The 17,776-nt window shown below is 43.0% G+C and overlaps 2 protein-coding genes across 2 annotated transcripts; one reads left to right on the forward strand and one right to left on the reverse strand.

The window, feature by feature from the left end:
• Positions 1-294: 294 nt before the first annotated feature.
• alg1 (ALG1 chitobiosyldiphosphodolichol beta-mannosyltransferase) lies at positions 295-7,814 on the reverse strand. The gene is made up of 13 exons (XM_030735351.1): positions 7,523-7,814; positions 6,002-6,079; positions 5,816-5,919; positions 5,522-5,670; positions 4,892-4,981; positions 4,259-4,363; positions 3,926-4,041; positions 3,307-3,345; positions 3,159-3,218; positions 2,547-2,657; positions 2,314-2,428; positions 1,557-1,632; positions 295-456 (listed from the first exon to the last, which is right to left on the reverse strand). The coding sequence occupies exons 1-13, from the start codon at positions 7,812-7,814 to the stop codon at positions 322-324; spliced, it is 1,470 nt and encodes a 489-aa protein (XP_030591211.1). The 3' UTR covers positions 295-321.
• A 1,716-nt stretch (positions 7,815-9,530) lies between these two features.
• c8h16orf89 (chromosome 8 C16orf89 homolog) lies at positions 9,531-17,475 on the forward strand. Its single transcript, XM_030735353.1, has 8 exons — positions 9,531-9,767; positions 10,755-10,907; positions 11,506-11,656; positions 11,936-12,053; positions 13,330-13,492; positions 14,117-14,221; positions 15,833-15,922; positions 16,295-17,475. Exons 1-8 carry the CDS (start codon positions 9,590-9,592, stop codon positions 16,396-16,398), a joined length of 1,062 nt encoding a protein of 353 aa, XP_030591213.1. The 5' UTR covers positions 9,531-9,589; the 3' UTR covers positions 16,399-17,475.
• Positions 17,476-17,776: the final 301 nt, after the last annotated feature.

The following is a 17,776-nucleotide window of genomic DNA, read 5'->3' on the forward strand; positions in this document are numbered from 1 at the left end:
ATGTACAATTATTAGAAAAATATCAGTTTTGGTCCATGATATTCCCGTTCTGCTGTAACTCTGGTGCTCAAAATGAGGGCTGATGGGGCCTGATTTGCCTGCAGCACAAGCAAAGAAAGTCTTAAGCGTTGAGGCCCACCGCACATGCCCAGTAGTGTTTACAAAGGTGAGACTTCCACAGATTAAACACATTGTTGTTTAAAAAACAAAAAGTAAAGCTTGGCCTCGTTTGCAGCTGGCAGCAGTTCAAGAACGTCACCAGGAACTTTTTTTGGTTGCAGTACCACAAGTGACCACCAGGGACAACCAGCAGATCCAAGGTTATCTCGGAGCAGTGATTAGAGGCAGGACGTTCTGGTCCCAGTTGTCGTCCCAGCGCTGCCCCCTGTTGGCACGGAGGTTTCTCCTGAAGGTTCCCAGTTTGCCGTCTGAACTGGGAAAGCCTGACAGGAGAGACTGGAAACATAAGAGCCGAAGTCAGAACAGAAGATTCAATTTATGAGGCTCGTGAAAGGTCTCGACTCATAATCAGAGACGTACATACAGAATAGACTGTAAATAAAAGATGGAGATGTAACTGCTGCAATTTTATTGTCGTAGTGCATAAAGAGTCAAACTGCACATACATTCATGTAGACACTATTATATAACGTCTGTGCATATTAATTTCATGCTCTTTTAAATCACTGCTTAAGTACTTCTGGTTAATTCTGCATTTTGTTGCTTTATACTTGTGAGATATGCAATGACAAACTGACTCAAATCAAATTAAAGAGTTGTTGTGACATCATTTGTTTCTGGGATTTGGAAAATTGAAGTTAACCCCCCCGGTGGTTTTCTGGGGCTCGAAGTCACCGTATTTGGATGAGAAGGTGAAATGTTATCAGCTAACACTAGTAGCTGGGTTAGCATGCTGCATTATTAGTAGTTCATATCTAATCAGTGTGCAGTGACATCCAAATAAATTTCATTCAGCAAAACTGAAGCTCCGCCTTCTTGGATGGTCTTGATTAGATAATTACATTAAAATGCTCCAACAGCACAAACGTGGTCCAGAGGTCCAGTTCAGGGACTCCAATTAGCTGAGGTGAAGCCTAGCAGACAGCTTGCAGCTACAGCCGCCTGTGTCGCCATCCACCTGTCAGTCAAAGAGGCCACGCCTCTAACAATCTGAACTTTAAACCTTAATCCAATCTAAATGGATGAGCTCTAAAAATACCCCACCCTCCCAATACTGTTATTATGAAAGGCTTGACTCACTCTTGGAGCCAACATCAAGTGGGCATGAGCAGAACTGCAGGTTTTGGCTAGCTACCATGCTAACCAACATCATCCAACAACTCAGCACATCTACCCCAGATCTAGTCACTTAAGGTTCTGACATTAGTGACTATAATACACAACCAATGGGTGATGTCACAGTAACTGCATCCATCTTTTATATACAGTCTATGTTTAAAGAGAGGAGTAACTGGTGTTGGATATTACTGTAGGAGTCTGTTTGGAGGTCTGCTTGAATCTCTTTCCTGACCATGTACCTACACCTCGTCTCTCACCTTGAGCTGCTCGGCGAGCTCTGCAGAGTCTCTGAAGATCAGTCCGTTCTCCTCATGCTTCACAAGCTCATCCAAACTGAGGGGAAAACACCGGAGAGTCACATTTAATGCATGTTTGTGAGTTTAAAAACAAATTTGTGCTGCATTAAAAGCAAAGTCTCAGCTCTAATTTAATAGAAGAACTGTGTGGGAGACACAGCACTTCTAACAGCTTATGTACCGACTAATAGTTCAAGAGTAAATGGACACTTGGCAAATGTTTTCTGAGCAGCTTTGAGCTACTTCTGTGTCAGCTAATGCACAAATGTAGTTTGAGGTGAAAAAAAAGGGGTGTCGATTAACCCCCTTAGGCCTAAAGGTTCAAAAAGTAAGATTGTGATGGGAAGGTTTAATATGTGAACTGGCAGCACTTAAGAAAAAGACCTTAAAGTCAATAAAAAAGTGTTTAAAGAGGTCACTGATGAAGAGTAGGATAATCTTCCTAAGCAACCAAAGGAGTCGCCCCCTCCTGGCCCACAGGAATAAAATAACAATATTTTCCAAAGTTTTTGACATTGTTTCACTGCAGCTGAACATGAAAACAGGGAGAAAATTATAATTTTAAGAAAACAACTTCTTGTAAGCAGCTTCAGCGTGCACCTTATTGTGTTGAATGAAACACACCGGCTGCAAATATAAAACACCGTTAGGATTTAACGGGCGTGTTTGCAGGAGCGCTGGCCGGCGGGAAGCGGTCAGCGGGTATTTGCGTCCTCACCAGTTGTAGTGGATGGCGCAGACGGGGAGGCAGCAGCCGAACATGTCCACCACCTTCATGGGCAGATCCAGACCGCTGGACGACTTGTGGAGACAAACACCCAGGTCTGCTGAGCCTGGGCGACCGTGACAGTAAAACTCATTTAATGTCTTGTGGGGTTTCTTCCATTTCTGCATAAATGTGATCAAACACCAGTGAGATTAAAGTGGTTAAACAGATGTCAAATAAAATACCTAATAAGAGAGGGTAATCTTCTGCCTCCAGCCAGGGGGTGCAGATCTTCACGTGCTCCAGATGCAGCGAGTCAGTTAGCTTCATGTAGTGCTCCTTCTGAGGACCCTTACCTGCACAAACACACAAAAGGGTTCATTTACCGCCCCCCTTCTCTGATTTGTTTGTGATCCATAATTCAAATGTCTCTAAAACTGGACAAATTGCACCATATTTGAGAATATATTTGCTAGTTTAAAAAAATTGCAGTATTTTTCTGAGATTATGAAATAAGTTTGCAAGAAAAACAAAAAGAAACTCAGATTTTAGTCACAAACGTAAGAAAACAAACTTTTCTTTTTTCTGCCGAGGAAACGAAACACTTCACGGGCTAAACGGACGTCACACTGAAAAATAAAAATGAAGAAAAACTGAAAAATACATTTTAGAAAAATGTCTCTCATGAACCAGTTTAGTCTCAGAGAAAATCTCCAGCTCGGTGGGAAAAAATAAAAATAAATTAGTTATAAAGTTCTTATTACACCTTAATAAAAACGCAGGTGGACTCTGAAAAAAGGAAAACAAAAATCGTGAAGTTATTTGAGGTTATAATCTGCGGACAGAGTGAGGATTACCTGTGATCACGCAGAGTAAAGGTGGTAACGAAGCTCCTCCCTTAATGAAACCTTCGTACTCTGTGGGGGGAAAAACAGACGAGGGGTCAGAAAACAAGCTTTTATTTTTAACTTTAGTTTCAGTATTAATAAAAGAAACAGGTCACACCTTCGAGAGCCTTCAGCAGGACGGAGAAATCTTCATCCTCTGAGGAGGAAAAACGAAAAATGGCGCTTTAAAAACAGCTCGACTCAAACTGAGAGCAAAGCTTTTCTGACTGACGTGAATCAGTGTTTGCACACATTTGTACCTGATTTACTGAGAGATGAAACAACCACATCATCACGGAAATAAAGCCAATGTACAAAGAAATGAAATAGGTTCAATTTTATCTTCTGTATTTGCAGCAGAAGCTGCAGCCACTGAGCATCCTCTCACATCTCCACCTCTGCGATGTGCACGGCGGTGTGTCAGCTCAGAGTCCTCACACTCGTTCTGACAGCATTATTTCTTTATGAACAGTTAAACTGTCGCCAAAAATCGCTCCTACAATCTTTTAAAGGGTTTCCTGTGGATCGAAGAAGTCGAGGTCACAGCTTCCAAACATTGACTTCTGTTTTGTTTCTTTAAATTAAGAACATTTATTCCCAATCACCAAAATGTGAGGAGTAAGAACAGCCTGCCTGTGTATGAGGGCCGCTGAAGGCAAATAAAACATCAAGTGGCTGCAGATCATAAACTTTGAGTTCGTTCTCGTTAAACCGTCATTTTGGCCACGTTCTCTGACCTGTCCAGCTGGTGCTGCTAAGCAGCAGCGCCGGTCGCTCCGCCCTCAGGGTCACGGTGCCGTCAGCGGGGTCACGAACTGAGAGGATGGTCCTCTCCGCCTCCGCCTCTTCAGACCTGAAAGAGCAGGTGAGCACTTCAGAGTGTGCTGTGAATTTTTTTTCACCCATAAAAATAAACTTTTACACATTTTTCCTCAAACCGTGAATTTATCCAAAAAAACAACAAAACCCAAAAACTGAACTCTGCGATTACGCACAAATAAAGAGGTCCTGCATGTCCAGCATCACGTGATAAAACACCTCTCTGACCCTCTCACAGCTTCATCGCTCACCTGAACTGAGGATGAACGCCGGCGAGCCTCACGAAGAGCTCGTGCTGCAGCTTCAGCGGCGTCTCCCTGAAGATGGAGGCCGGCCGGTCGTACAGAGTCATCGCCCTGCAAACGACAAACCGACAACAGTGTAATCTCGTCCTTTTATTCAGAGCTCATTCAACTTCCTGCTGCTACAGCCTGTCAGTCGCCTGCTGAGCGGGACCAGTGGTGACTTTAATGACTTTCTATCAGCATCACTGTGGAGCAAACTGTTTTGTTAGTAGACAGCGCAGTGCTTTAGAGTATAAAACAGACCTGCAGCATCTTATCTTAGGTCACCAAAAGTTTCAGTTTGACTTATTTTGGGCCTAAAAAAGGGCCAAAAACGATGATTGTATCTCCTTTAATGCTCAGTGCCTCATTTTCTCCTCGGCTGTCATGAACACCACAGCCTCCAGAGGCCGCTAGTGAGACATCAGGCCTTTCACCTCATTCGTTTCAGTTTGTGTAACTTTTCTTTCTCAACTTTATTAGAAAGTGATGTTTAAAAACACGTCTGCATCTTTTCAGTTAGAATTCTGTCACCGGCTTCTTCTGCTGCCAAACAGAGAAAAAGAAAAGTGATGCACATTTTAGAAAAGGAAGTCATACTTGATGCCCCAGTTTTTCTGCAGGTCGTCCTTCATGGCGTTGGTGACACACAGGTTGTGGGAGGCCAGTGGGCCGAAGAAGCGCTCGTACCTGAAAGACGAGAATGAAAACACCCGTCAGAGACGACGGAGGCAGAAACACCTCAGATCGGGATGAAACCCAGCAGGAGTTAAATGTGAGTTAATCTGAATTTAGAAATAAAAAACATGGGCCTGCAACAAAAAAAAAAACCCTCTAATTTACAATCTGCTCACCAGTGGCAACAAAAAGGGTGCAGTGCATGAATAATACACAATACATACTTTAAAAAGGTAAACAAAGAGTTTTTCTAGGCTCAGAACATCCTCTGGCGCCTGGCTGCAGACGCAGGGACGGAGTCTGCATCACGTTAGCTAACAGGAGTTTATCCTGAGATTTTTTATTTTAAGCTCTGGAAAACAAGTCTCCCTGTAGGTGGACTTCTGGGTGAGCAGTGGGGTAAAATGTGTCACCATTAAGTCAAATATAATTAGTGATGAAACCCCCATAAAGCCTGGAAACTTTGATTTATTTGTGACCCATAATTCAAATGTCTCTAAAACTGATGGTGACCCTCCACCTTCAGCCTCGCCGCCTCTCGGCGGTACTGACCACTGTGCCAGGCGGACCACGGGATGCGTCGGACCGTGGCTCAGCGCCATGATGGTGTAGCCGTAGTTGTGCCAGTCGATGATGAATCTGCTGCCGCGCAGGACACACACAAACCAGGTCACTGCGATGCTGGGGAGACCAGGAGGATTCTGGGAAACACACACAGTCACAGGCACACGACCGATAGAGTCGGTTATTGTAGATTCTTTTGGTTTTTAAAATAATAAAAAAAACTCTGTGTGGTTCCATGTCTGACTAACACAAGTATGATCTCTGAAGCTCCAGGTAACACACCTGCATCAGGACATGTTCCTGCAGCTCCATCGTCAGCAGGACACGCAGCAGCTGCAGAGACTGAACCACCACCTTCGTCACATACGTGAGGACTTTTGGTCCGGCTGGAAACAGGAAACAGATTCTTAAAAAAGAAAAAATACACCACGAAAAACAAACGAAGAAAAAGAACTTCCCACAGTTCACCTTGAACACCTTTCACCTCTGCGATGGGCACTACGGCGATTTTCTCCTCACTCAACACGTCTCGATGAGGTTTCGTTTCTGAAAGAAATCCACAGCAAAAATCCTTCATTTTCACAGCTCACGAGATTCTGACAGAGAGTGAAGTCATCCTGACTGTTTGGGTCCAAAACTCACATTTCAAATTCACTGTGCATTTTCTTTCTCCTGCTCCCGAGTTTGAGTCATGGTTTAAAAACTTAATAGAGTACAAGATGTAAATACTGCTTCTTTAAAATACTGCATACAAGGTGCTGTAGTTTTCATGGAGGTTCATGGAAGTTGCAGCACATCCACGTGGGAGCACATACTGTTCAGAAATGCCACACACATGTCAAACATTGCAGGAAATATTCCTACAGCAGCAAATGGACATGAACCCTTTAGTGTTTGTTTGTGTTTCCCCCAAACAGTAAAGAAGGTCACGACCTACCAGGGAACTATATGGTGTATGTACAATGATTTAAGAGATGATTTCTTCAGTTTTATATAATCCTGCAGTAGTTTTACATATTCCCAGTCTCCTGCTCGTAGCGAGGAATCATCCTCTTCCCTTTAGGGGTCGCCACATTGGATCATCCTCCTCTGTAACACCAACCCTCTGCATGTCCTCCTTCACTACGTCCATGAATCTTCTCTGTGGTCTTCCTCTTCTCCTCCTGCCTGGCAGCTCTATCATCAACATCCTTAGTCCAATGTATCCACCCTCCCTCCTCTGCACGTCCAAACCACCTCAGCCTCTCTGACTCTAAGCTGTCCCTCTGATGGACTCAGTTCTAATCCTGTCCATCCTGCTCACTCCCACTGAAGATCTGAACATCTTCAGCTCAGCCACCAGTCTTTGTGTCAGTGCCACCATCTCCAAACCATCCATCACAGCAGGTCTCACTACCATCCTGTAAACCTTCCCTTTCACTTTTGCTGCTCTCCTTCTCTCACAAATCACCCCTGACACTTGTCTCCACCTGCTCCACCCTGCCTGCACTCTCTTCTTCACTGTCTGCTTCTTTGGATGGTTGACCTCAGCTATTTAAGTTCATCCACCTTCACTCCCTCTACTCCTTGTATCTTCACCTTTCCACCTGTCTCCCTCTCATTCACAGACATCATCAGTCTTGCTTCTACTGACCTTCATTCTCTTCTGTCCAGAGCATACCTCCAGCTCTCCAGGCTCTCTTCCAGCTGCTCCATACTCTCACTACAGATCAGCGTCCTCTGCAAACTCCTGCCTGAGCTCATCTGCCAGTCTGTCCATCACCATCAGAAATAAGAAGGGGCAAAGAGCAGATCCCTGATGTAATCCCACCCCAGCACTGACTCTCTGCCCTCATACTACAGCGTGTAGATTTAATGCTGGTATCGTTGTTCAGTATTGGCACCTACCTGGACATACCGGTATGAGAACTCAAAGAAGTCGAGTCAGCTGCTTTAGGCTCAGCAAGATGAATGAATGTGTAACAGAGCTTCAGGGAGCTGCAATCTTACCTAAAAACCCCACGAAAGTCACGTGGTATCCGTGTTTACTGAGGGATAAAGCGTGATACTGCATCCGAGGACTGCGACCGATGTCCCCAAGCACCAGCACGCAGACCCGCCGGTGCGTCCCATCGTCCCGCCGCCGCAGCCTGCGGCCCCACAGCGGCAGCAACGCGGCAGCAGCCGTCAGAGACACCGCCAGCCCCCGCACTACTGAGTCTGACGCATAAAACGCCGCTAAGAGCGCTAAACTCAGCACGGAAACTGCCAGGAGCGCCGGGTAGGTACAGCGCGGCGCCATATTTGTTTGAGATTTGTGATGACGCGGCTCAGTGAAGGGGAGGGGCTTCACCGTTAAAGAGACCGCGCATCATGATGCGTTCAGGAGCAACGCAGGAACTCTCATCTCAGCCTTTCAAGGACTTATAAAAGCGATCAAAGCATGTGTCATTTCCATTATTATCAAAATTATTAAAAAAGAATGAAAGTTTACCCACACAGTCACGTTTAAAATTAAGATTTTGATAGTATATGTACATTTTGTCTAAATAAATATTCTTTTCCCACACCTCTTGGAGCAAAGAATGAAAAGTTTGCTCAAGATTGATGTGAGTAAAATTTTGATTATTTAAATGAATTAACAAATTAATAGTACATACATATTCTTCCATTTGCAAATGAACCTTAAAATTGTTCGGCAGACTCTGCCAAACCAAACCGCGATCCACTGCGGTGACCCCACGTGACAAAAGAGTGCACTTATTTCTGATCAAATAATCTGACTTCCTGTCCTGAAAAATCCTAGAAACACATAAACCCACGAAATTACACTATGGAAACCTGCACGGAGAATCCACAGACGTACAGTCGTCCCTCGATATATTACATTTTACTTATTGCGACTTCACTGTATTGCATTTTTTTTTTTTTTTTAATATCTAATTCTGTATTGTGGACTTTTCCCTATATCGCAGGATTTTGCAGTACATAAGTATTTATATAACTCCCCATAACTATGTTCATCACTCAGATGAAGAGATCAGTTACACCTATGCCTATGAAGATGCTGTTGAAGCCCTGATGGAGTGGTGCCCTCAGAAGAGCTGTAACGCTCTCCTTGGCTGTGCAGTCCTGTACATACATCTCATCGTCATCACCTTCAGGGCCATCAGTACTGCACAGTTACATCATCTTCATCATTCAAGTTGTAGTAAGAGAGTGGGAAAGGTTTTTAGGAGTGTGGGAAGGGTTTATAAAGCCTTCAAATATAAATAAATGATAAAATAAATATAACGCTGCTACTTTGCGGATTGTCACCTATCGCGGGGGTTACGTTACAGAGAGCCCCTTTACATTATTAAAAACTTGTGACAGTCAATTCCAAAGAAATGTTAAATTTAACATTTTAAATGAGAATTCTGTAGTTATATAAAATATTTCACAAATTTTTACAAAATAGACAAAAAAGAGAAAAATAACTGAAATAAGATCTGTCTTCAGAGCCGTAATTTTTAAAAATATATTTACAAAATAATTACATGTAAATTACTGACAGATTGTTATTAATTCATCCACCTGTAAATAACTTGAAAGTGTACACAATGTTTTCTGCACCCATCTCCTGCACTATCCAACATATTTCTGGTCCAGTATTCAGACTCCCTCTCTCACCCAAAAACACTGGAAACACCCCTGCAAACCTTTCTTTTTGATATCTTTTGTCTTCCATACAGTGCAGAATTTATGCCATAAATTTACTTTTTAAAAAAAGTTTTGTTTTTTTTGGATTTGGTAAAATAAATATGATGGGTTCCCTTTAAATCCTCTCAGAAACTCTATAAGGTTGATAAGGTTTGCTTGGTGTATAAAATATTAATTGTGTGTCCCGCAGAAATAAAAATAAAATGTTGTCAATATTTTGATGATAATCTTCTGACGTCATGGATCCCCCCCCTCCCCGTGTCGAGCCCTTGACTTTCCTCTCCCCCCGTTAAAACGGAGACAGTCTGCCCTCCTCCGCCTCTCTTTGCGTCTCTCTGCTGGCCTGAAACGGTCCCGGAGCCCTCAGACTGGACGATGCGGGTTGCGTTTCTCCGGCTGGCCGCAGCGCTGGCCCTGTTTGCCGCAGTGTGCGGGTCTCGGGCGGAGGTGATCGATGACATCCTGAGCAGCCTCTCCCGCGGAGTGTCCTTCCTGGAGCGCCAGCACGAGCACATCAACTTGGACGGAGTGGTCGGGTTCGTCATGCTGCAGGGTAGGACTGTTTACCAGCTGCAGGAAAACAGCAGCTGTTCACTGCTTGCTTGTATTGGAACTGATCTGAAATCACGGATCTAAAGTGAGCCGTGATTTCTACATTTTAGAGAGAAACCTGCAGATTTTAGAGGTTCTTAAAAGATCTAAAAGCTTAGAAAGTAAAATGAATGCATTGAACCTTTTTCCCTCGCAGTGTCTGAAAGTAACACATTTTCTGCTCCACTGTCAGACATTTCAGGGCTTTTGAAGTAAATTACTGCATTAATTACTGTTCTGATATGAGCTGATTAAAGTATTTATTACAAAAATCTAAAATTGGAATTAAATCCATTGTTTCAACCCCTTCTATCAAAAAACAAACAACAAATGTAACCAGGAAAAAAAAAAAAAATCTTTTTCAGTATATTCCAACTTTTCTGGTAATATCATCTGTATTTAGAGCACAGGGCTACAAGAGCCCAAACACGGTGCCCAGTAGTTTCTGCATTGCATTTATTTTTGATCAAATATTTTGTTTCTTGTGATTACCTCATTTTGCCACCTCATATCTGTATTTCTTTTTCTTGATTTGGTTAGAGTAGCTTTGCATGATTCACAGTCCAAAATAATCCTTCTTTATTTTACACTGGCTGTTTCTGCAGCCCTTCAGCTCATCCTTTGTCTTAAATCCTGTCTCTTTAAGACTTATGCCTCCCTAAAAGCTCCCTTTTCCTGATTGGCCAGCTTCTGAGCACCTGCTGAGGGGCAGCATCCAGTACTTTTGAGCATTAAACTGTTTTAAAGGGATCACATTAGCACACATTTACCTCAATACATTAAACTCTTTAATGTGAACTCCTGATACTGTACCAACAAAGAAGATCAGAACAATCAGAGCCTTCTGAAACAGTTTCAGCAGCTGTGTGACTGAGACTGAAGAAAAAACACCAAGGAGCTCACCTTTAAAATAAAACAGGAAGTAAAGAGAAACTGTTTTGTGTCTCAGCCGAACTGAAGGAGGCAGTTCGGACGTGGCCTCACACCGACCCGGTCAGCTGGGCTCAGAGAACCACCGCCGTCGCTCTGGTCAGACGTCTCGACCAAAGCCTCGAGAAGGCCAACGCCGCCCTGAGACAGAACGACCCCAAATACTACAGAGGTGAGACTTACAGACTCCATTTCCCAGAAGCCTGCAGGTACACTGCTCATCATTCTTATAACTGTTTTGGTCCTTTGCTGGAAGAAATTGCATTTTGTTCCAGGGAAAACACTGGTAAAAGGTGCTGGGTTCAAACTATTACCCAGCATCCACCATCACTGCAGAAGTTCAAGGCAGTCTCAAATATATATATATTTTATTATTATACCTTTTATTTATGCAGATGTCTCAGTGAGGTTAAAATCCTGTTTCTCAAAAGTGATCTAACAAAAGACACTGTAACACAAACACGACTGACACACAGGAGCGAGTGAACAAACATCAACATCAAAGTGGAAACATGATCAGACCCTCTGAAGGTGACTCACTGAAAGAGGAGCAGCTCATTTAAAGGCTGTTTGATCTCTTAGTGGCTGTTTTCTGAGTTACATTTGTATCCAGTTATGTTTTTAATCATCCCCATGTATTGATGAATTTTTAATTACATAATTTAAAGGTCTGACTGGAGAGAAACGAGCAGGCAGGTAGCACAGACAGATTTCCCTTACATAAGGTGAGTCTTTTAACAGGTTTCTCTTTCCTCCGTCCTCCTCTCAAGAGTTCGAGCCCCTGTTGTCGTGGAGTTTCTGGCTGATTCCTCGGGAATGGTGCTCCACAGATCCCAGCCTGGTTTATCCCTCCACCATGACCACCGAGTGTTATGACGAGCAGCTCAGTGACAAATGTCTGACCCTGCTGCTGGGAACCTGGTACGAGCCCACACCAACAGCCCAGTGCTGGGTCTAACTTCTCTGAGTGTATACAGGTTCTCCTACATTTGGATTGTTGCCTTTTATGCAAAGCCCTCGGCACGTTTTTTAACTTTAGATTGTTGATTTACATTAAAAAGGACGTTTCATGCTTTTTCTCACTGTAGCTGTCAGTAGTTTGGACTGTTTTTCACTATGATGTAATTATGTATGAAGGTAATAATACCTGTTAGAATGTGAGGACACTCACCTGTGTGAGTCATGTTTGTGTCTGGACAGGAAGATGAACGGGACGCCGTGCATCGTCACCAAGCCCTGCCGGGACACCATGACTCGTTTTGGGTGTCCGCACTACTCTCTGTCCCACCAGCTGCTCTACTTCATGATCGGAAAAATGGTGAGACGGAAAACATTTTGGAGAAAGGAAGGACCTTATTTTAGGCAGCAGTGCTGCCTCACAGCAGGATGGTCCCCAGGTTCAGACCCAGGCAGGCGCCTCTGTGTGGAGTTTTTATATCTGCACAATCGACAGAAACTCCAAGTTCAAACTGAAGTGCTGGGTGAATGTTACCTATCTCAGCCCAGGACAGTTTTACAAACAAGATTAAAATTTTTTTTTTTACTTTCAGGTAAAACTCTGACAGAGCAACTCAATGAATCCAAAGCAAAACTATTCATTAAAGTTTCCTCTGTAAAGTTACAAAATTACTTTTACAAGTAATTTTACAGCAGTTTGGTTTTGATCAGGACAGGTTTTTTTTTTGCCAGTCAAATCTCAATACACAAGTTGCAGTAATTCATTTCAATTTGATTTATATAGTGCTGACTGTAGGGTAAAAACCCTACAATATTAGGGAGAAAAAAACAAGAACAATCAGATGACCCCCTGTGAGCAGCACTTGGCGATGGTGGGAAGAAAAACTCCCTTTTAACCGGAAGAAAACTCCAGCAGAACCAGGCTCAGGGAGGGGGGGTCATCTGCTGTGACCGGTTAGGGGTGAGGGGAGGGTGCAAAAGAATCAAGATCAGCATGCATTTTTGAGACATCCAGGTTGTGCTGTGCCTTATTTCCTGTCAGATATCTCTTACACTGGTATATGTGCATGTTCATATTAAATGTGACCAAAGTTTCTAATAACGAGGTCAGTGTGTGTGTGCGCAGCAATCCCTGTGAGCCAAAAGCTCGGGCCGCAGACTGATCTAAAAACTAGGCTGAAGATTTTCTTTTTTCTGCTTTTGACTCAGCGTGATGTCACAGAGGGGGGATATCTCCAATACAGCTGTGGCTGTGAGCACAGAAGCTCCACCCACATGCTGTTCAAATCTTCTGTTGACGAGGGGCAGCCAATCAAAAGACAGTTGTAGTAAAGGGGAGGAGCTAAAGACAGAGAATGGACTGAGGCCCAGTATAAGATAAAGGACTGAACTCTAGTAGAGTTCAAGAATGAATACACAGAGCTGGAAATGAGCAGGTCCACTATAATAGGATGACATAAATAGAGACCAGTAGAGGGCCAAAGACAGAGCCTTGGGGAACACCACAGGTGGCAAAACCACTGTTAGAAATAATTTATTTCTAAAGTAGTGGGGACCATTAAAGATTCATGTCTTCAGTATGAGGAGAGTCTGTGACCTCGGCAGTGTGATCACACTGTTTTGTATTTCCATTTCAGAAAGGCTGCACTAACCTGCTGAAAGGTGACACACGAGCATCCAGAGCCAACATGACCGAGCAGAACTACCAGAGGATCTTCTGCTCCAACATGATGAAGACCAACCAGGACATCATCAAAGACGGTCTGACTGAACAGACAGTAGACATCTTCATTGAAAACAGTGAGTGTCGATGCAGAATACTCCCAGAACCAAGACTAACACATAATTTGAGGGTCATTAAACAAAAGAAACTTTTTCTTGGATATTCTTATATTTTCTTGATTAATGTTGAAATATTTTTAGTAACTGCAAATTTCATGCTTTTTATATATTTGGGGTATTTTGATGCTTTCAAAAAAGCTTAAAAATGACTTAATTTATAATAAGTAATAAACTCATAAAATGCTTGACCTGAATGTAAAAACAATACTGTCAAATATGATTGTGTCCTGGTGCTTTGTCTATATTTCCGCTTACACATTTGTTGAATAAATTACCATTACAATATAAAAAATGATGCAAATTACATAAAACACAGGAAAACCTGGTGAATTTCAACAAAATTCAGCGTATTAATAGTGTTGGTTGTAGAATTTGTGGATTTTAATGTCCCATTCAGAAGGAGTCTCTTTTCATGAGACACCGAGGCTCACTTTTAGAGAATTCATGAAACAAGTTTTTTTGTTTTGTTTTGAGAACATTTTAAAAATCTCTTCAGACTAAACTGAAAGAGGTTGGAGGATTAGGATGAGAAGTCAGTTGTAAATTAAATAGCTTCTGACTGACTGCTCTCTGTGTTGGCAGTCCTGATTTGTGGATTGTCTGGATTCTCTGACTTCCACAAAGCCGACTGGCTGCAGCACATCCTGAGGCTGCAGGACGAGGAAGTGGGCTGCTTCGGGAGAGACAGTGAGTATCATAAATTCAGCTACAGCCTCCTGAAATATATGTTCTTGGTAATGTATTTGTCTCATTGTTTCTAGATATAGACTATATGTATATATACAGCAGTAAGGAGACGGTCCTTCATTTCTTTTGAAAAATACCAAGCAGCTTAAAGCAGGTTCACCAGATTTTTTTGTAGCAAACCTGAGAAAGGCAGCGGAGGATTAATGGAACAATCAGTGAGAGATGGTCTCTGATACAAGAAGATGCAGGTTATTTACACTTTGGTCAAGTAAAAAAGACAGTGAGCTGGTGCATTCATACAACTCACGGGTGATATACCCAGGCATGTATGATCAAAACAGAAGGGGACCTAGAATACTTCCCTGAGGATCACCACATTTAACATCAAATGTCCGAAGTCATCAAATCACCCACATCATTAGAATAATATTACAGTCACACTTTCAAAGATAAGTAAAAGCATCCTGCAGTAACACACATAATAAATATATCAGCCAAGTACTTTTGACATATCTGTGCTTGTTCTTAAGTATGATTTTGAATGCAACACTTCAAACAAAAGTATATTCAATTGCTGTACTGGTTTATTATCCCATTTGCCAGATGTATTTAAAAAAATAGTTTTAAAGAAAACAAGCATGCCCTTATTACAGATGTGGATTACATAAGACTAAATTATCTGTATTTTATGAGGTGTCTATGATGGTACTCAGTCATCCTGGTCATAGTATCTCTGGAATTGGAAAAAGGCGAATGGACTTTTTTGTTTCTTGAAGACGTTTCACGTCTCATCAGAAAGGCTTCTTCAGTTCTCAAACCAAATGGTGGAGAGACCCAGGTATTCAAACCCCCGTGGGCGTGGTCCCCTGGAGGTGGTTGTGACCCTCTATTGTTCAGGTGCATAATCACATGTGCCAAGGTGTGAAAGGAGTTGTGGGTCATTACAATCAGTGGTTTCAGATGAAACCAATTTAGGACTTCACTCCATTGTTTCCTGTGGCCTACTGAAGTCACCTGAACAAAGGTGTGAATGGGGGGTGAGACGTCTGGGGAGGAAGCTCAGGACAGCACTGTAAGGGGGGGAAATCCACCTCCTCTGTTCAATGATGGTTGATCACAGTGGACATAGATGCTTCTTTTACTCCTCTTTCAAACCATCTGTCTTCCTGGTCCAAAATGTGAACATTAGCATCCTCAAAGAGTGACCTTTGACCTTCAGATGCAGATGTACAGCTGAGTCTTGTCCTGTCGTTGTGGTTGGTTTCTCCAATGCAGAGGTCCGAGCACTCTTCACTGCACTGGACAGCAGACACTACATTGCTGATCTTGTGTTTGGGGGGTTTGTCCTTAGGATGAACCAGTTTTTGCCTTAGGGTGTGACTTGGTCTGAAGTATCCTGGGATGTCATGCTTGGAGAAAATTCTTCTGGTTTTAAGAACTGAAGAAGCCTTTCAGCTGAGAGGTGAAACATCTTCAAGAAGCAAAAAAAGAAGTCCAGTCGCCTTTTTTCAGGCTCCAGAGACTATTTTATGAGGTAAATTATTGACGTCTGTGCCGTCACTGTGAATGAATGGATGGGCAGTTTATTCCCTCTGCTGCTGTTTTCCTCAGAGAGCATCATCTCACAGATCATTGGAGATGAGCTGCTGGAACAGCTGCAGCCTCACAGGAGAGTGAAGAGGAGGGAGAAGATACTTCCAGGTCAGTTTGTGTTTTTCTTCTCAGCGGAGGATCGTAATGTAACAGGATCACGTGAGCTCATATTCAGCCACTGTGGTTAAAAAATGAATTACAGCAGTTTTTCAGTTGTTTTGTAGGTTTGGAGGAAATCTGAGCTGTGAGTTGTTGGTGTTATGAAGCCAGAGGAGCTCAAATTAAAGATGTATTTGGATGCAGAGCTTTTGGAGCTTCTACCTTCTGCCTGTGCTAATATCTGATTTGATGTTATGTGTGTAGCTAGCATGAACAATCTTCTCCACCTTAAGTAGTTCATCTGATTTGGTTTTGTGTTTTTTGTCTAATGTATTTTTTACTTCATATCCGCTGATTTTCTGTCATTTTTTTGTCTGCCAGATGGCTGTTCCAGTCACATGACAGCGGTGGCAGTCGGTGCTCTGGGAGGATACCTGAACTATTACCTGACAGAACAGGACATTACGAAGAGGCCGCTCTCCTGAACCCCAGGAGGGGCGTTCACACGAGACAAACACTGTAGTTCATCAGGTAGAGACTTTCCTCATCGATGAAATGAGACCGATTCTCCACACAACACGATGCTTTATGAACATAGTCTTAAGATGATGAAAACTCCTAATAAAAACCTGGGATGTGGCTGCGTGGCACAAAATGGAAACAAGTTTTTTTGGTCATGTGGGATTCTGTGAATATAACTGTAAAGCTGATTTTTTTACCTTTATGTATAAATAATAAACCACAAACAAGCAGTTTGAAAGTAGTGATACTCCAATCCTACAAACGACGACAGGTCAGAAACGCTCTCTCTCTGATGTAGTTACATTTAAACCACGGTCATTCATTTTCTGAGTAAAATGAGAATGTTTAGGAGGATGATATTTAAATTTATGAGAGTGCTGGTCCCCAATATTTTCTGGCATGCCCAGGGGTTAAAGTGGGCCAGAACGATCCTGAAAGGCTCCACGCCACCTGCAGTTAATGAGTGATTAAGTCTGATAGGCAGTTTTTAATATCAAGTGAGTTCAGTTATTAATGCTGCAGCGCTGCTTTGCTTCCAGCTGCTCCCACCTCAACCAATCAGAAGGTAAAGTGACCACATGACTGCCTGCACACTCTGCACAGTTCCTTCCATCCACGTCATAATTCACATATGTGGATTTCAATAAGCTTCAGCATTTAGCTAAGACTGCAGGAGGGGACTGAGCATCAGAGTCAGTGCTTTCTGAAAGTCTGTTTACAGTGTTGAAGTCCCACAATGATGGGGGCCATGGGGGGGCCCAAAAGTTTTCAGCTGAGAGCGCAGCATGCACAGCTTCATGAGGCTGCTCCAGAAAGCTCCAAAAAGTGCACTTACCGCAGTTTTTCTGAGTCATTTCAGATGTTTCAAACACCTCGACAAATATCCTCAAATTGTTTCTGAGCAGTTTGGTTCACAACCCAGAGGCAGGGTACACCTGTACAGGTCGCCAGCCTGTCGCAGGGCTAACAGAGAGAAAGACAACCATTCACACTCACTTTCACACCTATGGGCAATTTATATTCACCAGTTAACCTAACCCCAGTAAGTGCATGTCTTTGGACTGTGGGAGGAAACCGGAGTACCCACAGAAAACCCACAGAAACACAGGGAGAACATGCAAAGTCCACACAGACTCAACCAGCCAAATCCCACTTTAACCCCCGTGCATTACTGAACTTAAGGCCACGAAAGTGTTTTCTTGCTGTAGCTGCTTTAGGAGAAACTTTTACAGTGGCTGCGAGTTAATGAGAGATCAGCTGTGTGTGGAGGGTGGTGGAGATGACCTCTGTGTGAACACCACAGCGTGAAAAGGGCAGACGATGCAGCAGGTACAGCCTGGG

The sequence above is a fragment of the Archocentrus centrarchus genome, chromosome 8, assembly GCF_007364275.1.
Source record: "Archocentrus centrarchus isolate MPI-CPG fArcCen1 chromosome 8, fArcCen1, whole genome shotgun sequence".
NCBI classification, from domain to species: domain Eukaryota; kingdom Metazoa; phylum Chordata; class Actinopteri; order Cichliformes; family Cichlidae; genus Archocentrus; species Archocentrus centrarchus.

Excerpts from the sequence above, each read along its gene's own strand:
- alg1 (XM_030735351.1), bottom strand. The coding sequence starts at position 7,814 with ATGGCGCCGCGCTGTACCTACCCGGCGCTCCTGGCAGTTTCCGTGCTG. Across the intron at positions 6,080-7,522 it reads GACTTTCGTGGGGTTTTTAG|AAACGAAACCTCATCGAGAC; the intron begins GTAAGATTGCAG and ends GATTTCTTTCAG. Across the intron at positions 3,219-3,306 it reads CCTGCTGAAGGCTCTCGAAG|AGTACGAAGGTTTCATTAAG; the intron begins GTGTGACCTGTT and ends TTCCCCCCACAG.
- c8h16orf89 (XM_030735353.1), top strand. The coding sequence starts at position 9,590 with ATGCGGGTTGCGTTTCTCCGGCTGGCCGCAGCGCTGGCCCTGTTTGCC. Across the intron at positions 11,657-11,935 it reads ACCCTGCTGCTGGGAACCTG|GAAGATGAACGGGACGCCGT; the intron begins GTACGAGCCCAC and ends GTGTCTGGACAG. Across the intron at positions 14,222-15,832 it reads GGGCTGCTTCGGGAGAGACA|AGAGCATCATCTCACAGATC; the intron begins GTGAGTATCATA and ends TGTTTTCCTCAG.